The sequence below is a fragment of the Miscanthus floridulus genome, chromosome 8 (assembly GCF_019320115.1).
Source record: "Miscanthus floridulus cultivar M001 chromosome 8, ASM1932011v1, whole genome shotgun sequence".
In the NCBI taxonomy this organism is placed as follows: domain Eukaryota; kingdom Viridiplantae; phylum Streptophyta; class Magnoliopsida; order Poales; family Poaceae; genus Miscanthus; species Miscanthus floridulus.
In genome coordinates, this window is record NC_089587.1 from 40,799,956 (window position 1) to 40,807,593 (window position 7,638).

The window sequence follows — 7,638 nt, forward strand, 5'->3', positions numbered from 1 at the left end:
GGTATATAGAAATTTCTATCCCATGATCACATCACTTAACAACAAATTACAATAAAAACAAAAATGGATTGTACTAGCATGAGGTCTCGATGATGCTCTGGAGTCTGGACTGATCCACGTCAGCTGCCCCAGCTGTCACAGACCCTGGCGGGGTCGCCGCGTATCCGGTTCTCCAAGCAACCGAAAGAAAATGGAAAACCCCAGGAACCTGATCGTCGGGCATCGGCTCCCGTCCGGTGGTGGGCCCAAGAGAGACCCCGCGCCGGCGGCCCCACGACCCATCCCCACCGTCAAAATCCTCACACCCGTTAGATCGAACGGCTCCCATCTCCTCCCGTGCTCGTCGGGGCCTTGTTTCTTCTTCTTTCTATAAAATCAATCAAACCAAAAAGCAACGACCGCGTCGAAGCTTAGGGGCAGAGCGCCCAACCAAACCTTTCGCGGCCAAATTCCCCACCGCTCCTCCGATCAAGCCGCGCTAGGGTTTCCGCGCGATGCCGAAGAACAAGGGAAAGGGAGGCAAGAACCGGAAGCGGGGCAAGAACGAGGCGGACGACGAGAAGCGGGAGCTGGTGTTCAAGGAGGACGGGCAGGAGTACGCGCAGGTGACGCGGATGCTGGGCAACGGCCGCTGCGAGGCGCTCTGCATCGACGGCACCAAGCGACTCTGCCACATCCGGGGCAAGATGCACAAGAAGGTGTGGATCGCCGCCGGGGACATCGTCCTCGTCGGCCTGCGCGACTACCAGGACGACAAGGCCGACGTCATCCTCAAGTACATGAACGACGAGGCCCGCCTGCTCAAGGCCTATGGCGAGATCCCCGACAACGTCAGGCTCAACGAGGGCGTCGTTGACGAGGAGGACGCCGGCGCGCAGGATGACTATATACAGTTCGAGGACGAGGACATCGACAAGATCTGATCGCCATCTTCCACGGTCCCTCTCCATCCTCTGCCTCGGCCGGCCATGGTAAACTAAACGTATGTATAAAACAAATGTATCATTCTCTTCTTGACTTCTTGCGGCGGTTACCATTCTCTCTCTTCATGTCTGAAGAATATCTGCGATGGTAGTCGTGGTGATGGTACTGTGAATTCTGTTGTGTGATACGGGCGGCGAGTCCTATGTACAAGGATTTGGGGGCACTTGTGCCCAATAATCGTGGGGAGTCCATATGGTGATATAGCAAGTATGGGACTGAAACTGAACTGATTCCTCTCCCTTTGTGTAATATGATATATTTGGTTGGGCATGATCCAATTTTGTTCTAATAATGCCTTTTGTGTTCATTTCATCCACGGTTTTCTCTGTATTCAACTAACTGGGTTCCTCACTTTGGGGTACATGGTTATTGTGAGTCGGAGGCCAGTCTTTTGTGGTTGGATTATGGTGGGACCCCAGTCTCTGACCAGTTTGCACAGTAACAATAATTTTCAGTGCAATTTCATATCTGCTGAATATTACCCATCTCTACTTTCTACTTGCAATGTCGTGCTCCCACACAATGCTAAACTGTTGCCCATCTGTTTTGTTGCCACCTGTGCTCTACGTTGCAACATTGAACGTGTCTAGTGGCTATATCTATTCCTACCATGTCATCTTTACCGACCCGCATACGACTTTAGATGTTCATGAGGCAATTGTGGAGCCAAATTATCTTTTCTAAGGTTTTATTAACCTTCTTTAGCACAATTGACTAGATGATTAGAGTTGACCACCGTTATGTAATTAGATGATTACTGGGTACCATCTGGCTTGTACTGTTTGTGACCATGCTTTTGCACTGTTTTCTGTCATGTCCTGGTGTAGCTAGAAAGTATCACTCATCGTGTGTGCCATTGGGTGGATAATTGTGATCGTTCATGTTCCCTAGGTCCCCTGTTTGGGAATTGTATTATTCTTATATGAATCTATAACAAGGCTCCTGTATGCTATATCAGTATGTTGAGTGATATGAAGTTACCATTTATTCCCTCCGTATTATGATACTGTAAAATCTATAAATCCGGCACCATAGAGTCTCCAGAATTAGATAATCGTTCACCAAGTGGGATTGCAATCAAGTAATTGGATTTTTATTGCAAAGACTTGTGGGATTGGAAAATGAATTTGCTGGATTATATTTGCAATATTGAGGCATATATTATTTTTTCGGTTCACACTTATACAAGTATGGTTTGGTTAGCCTATTTCCTTCCCATGAAAATCAGAGCCAATTCAGTATCTATAGTTTGTCGAGATTAATATAATGCTTTCCTTGTTAATATGCTGTGATTTGTGTCATCTTATCCTGTTGGAAACTGTGATCTCATCTCTTGATTGGAAAAGAAAATCAGAGCTCTCTTGATTGAAAAAGGAAATCAGAGCTCTGGATCTTATCTTATCAGATTCACTTACTGGATCTCGTCACTCTTGTTATTTGAGTGGGTGAGTGTGATACACGTATATGAATCTTTTTAAGTTTAACATGGTTCAGTTTATTTGAAGAAGATACAATTATAATGTTGTACTAGCAGGATCCCCCGTGTAGCTGCGCGGGCTAGCAAGCATAAAAATGTAGCATGAGAAGGCAGCAGTAACGTAGAAAACTGTTGTAAATTCCGTAAACAATGCAAAAGCACACAGTGAAGAATAAGCACTATGAATGTGCATATGAACCTATTACATTCTTCCATTGAAATAATGTACAGAAGGAAACTGTAGCTAGGTTCATAGTTTGAGACTCAGCAGCAAATTGATTTGGTTTGGGTTTGATTTATATGTGAACATTTGACGTACAAAAGGCTGTTGCCATTCCCGTTTCCTTTTTCTGGTTTGGCTTAGTAGGGTGTATTTCTTCGTGCAATTTGAAGAAAATGCTGTCCGCACAAGGGTCCTTTCGGTGCTGCTCTGCCTTTTAATATTCTCACGTCTCTATCTCTAGCAATAATTCAAGCATATATTAGTATATGCTACGTGGCGGCTGACCTGTAGATGCTTCCTGCCCGGCGAGTTGTCGCCCAGAACATGCCAGTAACTGAGGCGTCATCTAATAGCTCAGAATGCGCGCTGATCCTCGGATTGGAGAGATTCCGTCTAAACTAGCGAATGTGGCACCACATTTTGTTCCATCTAAATTATTAAGGAGGATATGGATGGGTAGCTTAATCTATGTGAGTCTAGTAGATTAGGTGTGGTGCATACTTGCAAAATCTAGCACTAGGTAGCTCCTAAAAAGCCCTTAGATCAATTGGAGCGAACTTTATTCACATATGATTCCGTGTTGGAAGTGAATGGAGGGTCAAATGTTGATCGGACGCTGGTTCTAGTGTGACCGGACGCTGGCGCAGAGTCCGGTCAGTTCATTTTATCAAGGTGAAGTCGTCTGGACGCGACCGGATACTGAGAGGTGAGTGACCGGACGTTGGGTGTCAGCGTTCGGTCGACTCTAGTAAGGGTCTAGAGAGGGAAAAATTCTGATCAGACGCGTCCGGTCAGTGCTGACCGGACGCTGGTCAGGTTTCGGCTACTGACTGGACGCTGAGCAACAAAGTTACCGGACGCTAGGTTCCAGCATCCCAGCGTCCGGTCAACATCAGTAAGGTTTCAGAGGGCGGTTTTTGTGACCGTACGCGTCCGGTCAGTGCTGACCGGATGCTGGCCAGCGTCCGGTCACAACTTAACTGCTCGGCTACCGGGAGAACTGATCGAAGCATCTGGTCACCTTGATCGGAGCGTCCGATCACCCTGTAGAGACACATAACGGTTTATTTTGAATGAGGGGTTATAAATACTTCCTCTATTCACTCAAGGGATCACTTTTGCTCATTCCAATAGCTGAGAAATACCCTTGAGAGTGCCAAGAAGAGCAAGGTCCTAGTGAGGTGATTGAGATTTGAGAATCCAAGAAAAATGCCTCATTAATGAAAGCAAGAGTAGCAAAGTGTGCATCCACCCTTCTCATTAGGCTTGTCGTGGTCAAGTGAGAGTTCATGCTTATTACTCTTGGTGATCGTCATCACCTAGATGGCTTGGTGGTGATTGAGAGCTTAGTGATCATCTGATGGAGCTTGTGTATGACCCAACTCAAGTTGTGAGCGGTTGTGGGTGATTTACCGTGACAGAGTGTCGAAGAATCAACCCGTAGAGAACACTTGATCCTTGCGCGGATCAAGGGGGAGCTACACCCTTGCGCGGGTGCTCCAATGAGGACTAGTGGGCAATGGCGACTCTCCGATACCTCGGTAAAATATTGCCGTGTTCCTCCTCTTTTTACTTTGAGCATTTACTTTGAGCAATTCAATTCTTATCTTTACATTCATAGAATTACCAGACTAAAGTAGGATTGGAACATAGGTTACTAAACTTTTGTGCGATAGAACAATAGAAACACTTTCTAGGCACAAGGGGTGAAGTAGGCTAACCGTAGGGTTTAATTATTGCAAATAATTTTAGAATTAGCCCAATTCACCCCCCTCTTAGGCATCTTGATCCTTTCAATTAGTATCAGAGCCTCGTGCTCACGTATTTAGGCTTAATCGTCTAGAGAAAGATGTCTCACAGGGATGGACCTCCTCCTATCTTTGAGGGGGATGATTTTCCTTATTGGAAAATCCGTATGGAGGCGTATTTAGAAGCTCTAGATGTTGGAATACTTAGAGCCGTCTCACAAGGATTCCCAAAACCTCGGGATCCCATGCACCTTCAAGGCGATGAAGTGAATTATGAGAAATAAAATGCAAAGGCTCGAAACACCATCTTTAGAGGCATTTGCAAAGATGTGTTTAACCGGGTGAGAAACCACAAGAACGCTCATGCACTATGGTCGAACATTTGTGCACTCCATGAGAGAACTAAGAGCGAGCGTGAGGAACGCTATCATCTTGTTATGAAAATGCTTAATTCTTTTGAGATGCTTCCTAAAGAGAGTGCTAATGAAATATACTCACGCTTGAATATTCTTGTAGAGGAAGTCAATGGGCTTGGACTTACTCAAATGCAACCATCCGATGTTGTGAGAAAAATTTTGAGTGTCCTCCCCATTGATAAATATGGGCATATTGTGACCGTGCTGCATTAAGGTGATCTTTCCACCGTTACACCGACTCAAATCTTAGGAAAGATCAATGCTCATGAGATGTACATGCACATCACACCACAAGATGGCTCATCCTCTATCAAGAAGAAAGACAAAGACTTAGCATTCAAGGCTAGCTAAGAGAAGGACAAAGCAAGAATTGAGTATGAGAGCTCAAGTGATGATAAAGTTGATGATGCAAGTCTTGCTCTCATGGTAAGAATTACCAAGATGCTAAAGAAGCTCAACAAGAGTGGCATCAAGTTCGATGGCAAGAAAAATAAGTTCTTCACTAGCTCTAGAAGGAAGCCAATCTCCAAGATGAATTGCTACAATTGTGAAGAACTTAGTCATCTAGCACACTAATGCACAAAGCCCAAAAAAGATAAGTACAAGAATAAGAACAAGGACAAGAAATATAACTCAAGTGATGAAGATGAAAAGAAGAAGAACAAGCCATACAAGAAGAAAGATGGCAAGAAGGACTTTCACAAGAAGAAAAAAAATGGGAAGGCATACATCATTGGTGATTGGCTCACGGACATTGATTCATCAAGTTACTCATCCGATGATGATAGTGATAATGAGAAGGTGGCTACCATTGTGATTGATTCTTCATCATCTTTACCGACACCACCGTCATCATCCTCTACACACCTATGCCTTATGACCAAGGGTGAACGAAAGGTATCAAATGATGATGATAGTAGTGGTGATGAACATGCTAATGATGATGATAGTGATGATGATGAATATGAAACACCTTCATATGATGATCTTGTTAAATTGCTAAATCAATATACTAGGATAATTAGAAAGACTAGAGCTAAGAATGACAAGCTAGAAGCTAAGAATAATTCTCTTTTAGCTAAATGTGATATAGCCGAAAAGGCTAGTGTTGAGCTTAGAGAAGCAAATGAAGCTATATCATCCAAACTTAAGGAGCTCAAATCTTCTAAGAAAGAGCTTAAAGATAAACATGATAAACTTGAGTGGATGCATAAAGAGCTCACCACTAGCCACAATATGCTAAAAGAAGAATATACAACTCTCAAGATAAATCATGATAATCTTGTTATTGCTCAAGAATTTTTATCCAATGAGCCACATGATGCTACTAACGATGTTGTTAAGATTGATATAGCTACATCATGTAATGATTTAATTGTTGAGAGCATTGAGCAAGGATCTAGTGGCAAAGGCAAGCAAGTGGTTGAGTCCGATGACTATGATGAGTATGTAAGGAAAATGGATCCTAGGCCTATTTATTTTGAATTTTGGTGTTTGATGACCAACACAACTAAATTGGACTAATGAATTTGCAAGTGATTGTTTTGTAGTTCAACAGGGTGCAAGACGTGACTTGGACGAAGGCGACGTGATGATCCGAGGATCAACGCCACAAGCAAGACTTTAGGAGCACAAGAGAAGACCCAATATCAAGTAAAGTCTAAGCACGAAGATAGAAACCAAGCCGTGCGTAAGATCACGAAGAAACAAGCTCATAGAAGTGATCGGACGCTGGAGAAAAGAGATCGGACGCTCCGATCAGTGGCTCGGCATCAGCAACAGCGACCGAACGATGAACAAGTGAATCGACCGAACACACCGATGGCACTATTTATCAGTCCGACAACACACTCAGCAAGTGACCGGACGCTGGCGACAAACTGACCGAACATAGGACAACAGCATCTGATCGAGTATAAAGAGGTTTCAGAGTGGTGAAATTGTGACCAGACACGTCTGGTGGCAACTGACCAGACGCTGGCAGTGTCCGATCAGTTGTTCGTGGCTTCAACGGTCGGGACAACCGAACGCGTCTGATTAGGACGACTCCAGCGTTCAGTCAGTAGCAGAAAAGCAGGGCTTCGTCCCCAATGGCTACTTTCTCAGTGGGACTTATAAATACAACCCCAACTGGCCAAATGATATGTGTGGAGCTAAGAAAACATATCAAGGGTTTTGATACACCATTTTAGTGATATCTACTTGCATAGTGCTTAGTGTTTTATTAGGTGATTAGCGTAGGTGCTTTGCGAAGTGCTTAGGTTGATTAGACCATCGCTTATGCGCTTGCTCTAAGTTTAGGCCTAGTGTTTAGTGAGGTTAGCATACCTCTTATCACTTGGTGCTTGTGCGCACCATTGTTGTACATCGGAGGGGCTTGTAGTCTTGCGAGATCACACCAACCGCATTTGTGGTGTGGCCGCCACCTTATACTGGAGGGAACAAGGCCCACGGTGTTTCGGTCGGAAGCTTGATAGTGAAGACGATGGGGAGCATCCGGGAGAGGCTTACCGGAAGGCACGTCGGAGACCCACTTGCGCGTGGGGAAGGCCCGAGGCTATCCACGGAATTACCCGACCGGGAGCTGGCCCTTGCGAGGGATTCCTTGCGAGGGGCTCCAACGAGGACTAGAGGGAAGCTTGCATGCTTCTTAATACCTCGGTAAAAATACCGGAGTCATCGATGGGAGTTTACATATCTCTGCCTTGCTCTTTAGCTTCCGCATTTACATTGATTGCTTTACTCCTTTTGCGGTAGAGATAGCAACACACTAGCAAAACCGTAGTTGCA

The 7,638-nt window shown here is 44.7% G+C and overlaps 1 protein-coding gene across 1 annotated transcript; it reads left to right on the forward strand.

Annotated features, from left to right (window-relative positions):
* The first annotated feature begins 395 nt into the window (after nucleotides 1-395).
* Nucleotides 396-1,296, forward strand: LOC136471736 (eukaryotic translation initiation factor 1A-like). Its single transcript, XM_066469491.1, has one exon. It carries the CDS (start codon nucleotides 495-497, stop codon nucleotides 921-923), a length of 429 nt encoding a protein of 142 aa, XP_066325588.1. The 5' UTR covers nucleotides 396-494; the 3' UTR covers nucleotides 924-1,296.
* The last annotated feature ends 6,342 nt before the right edge of the window (nucleotides 1,297-7,638 follow it).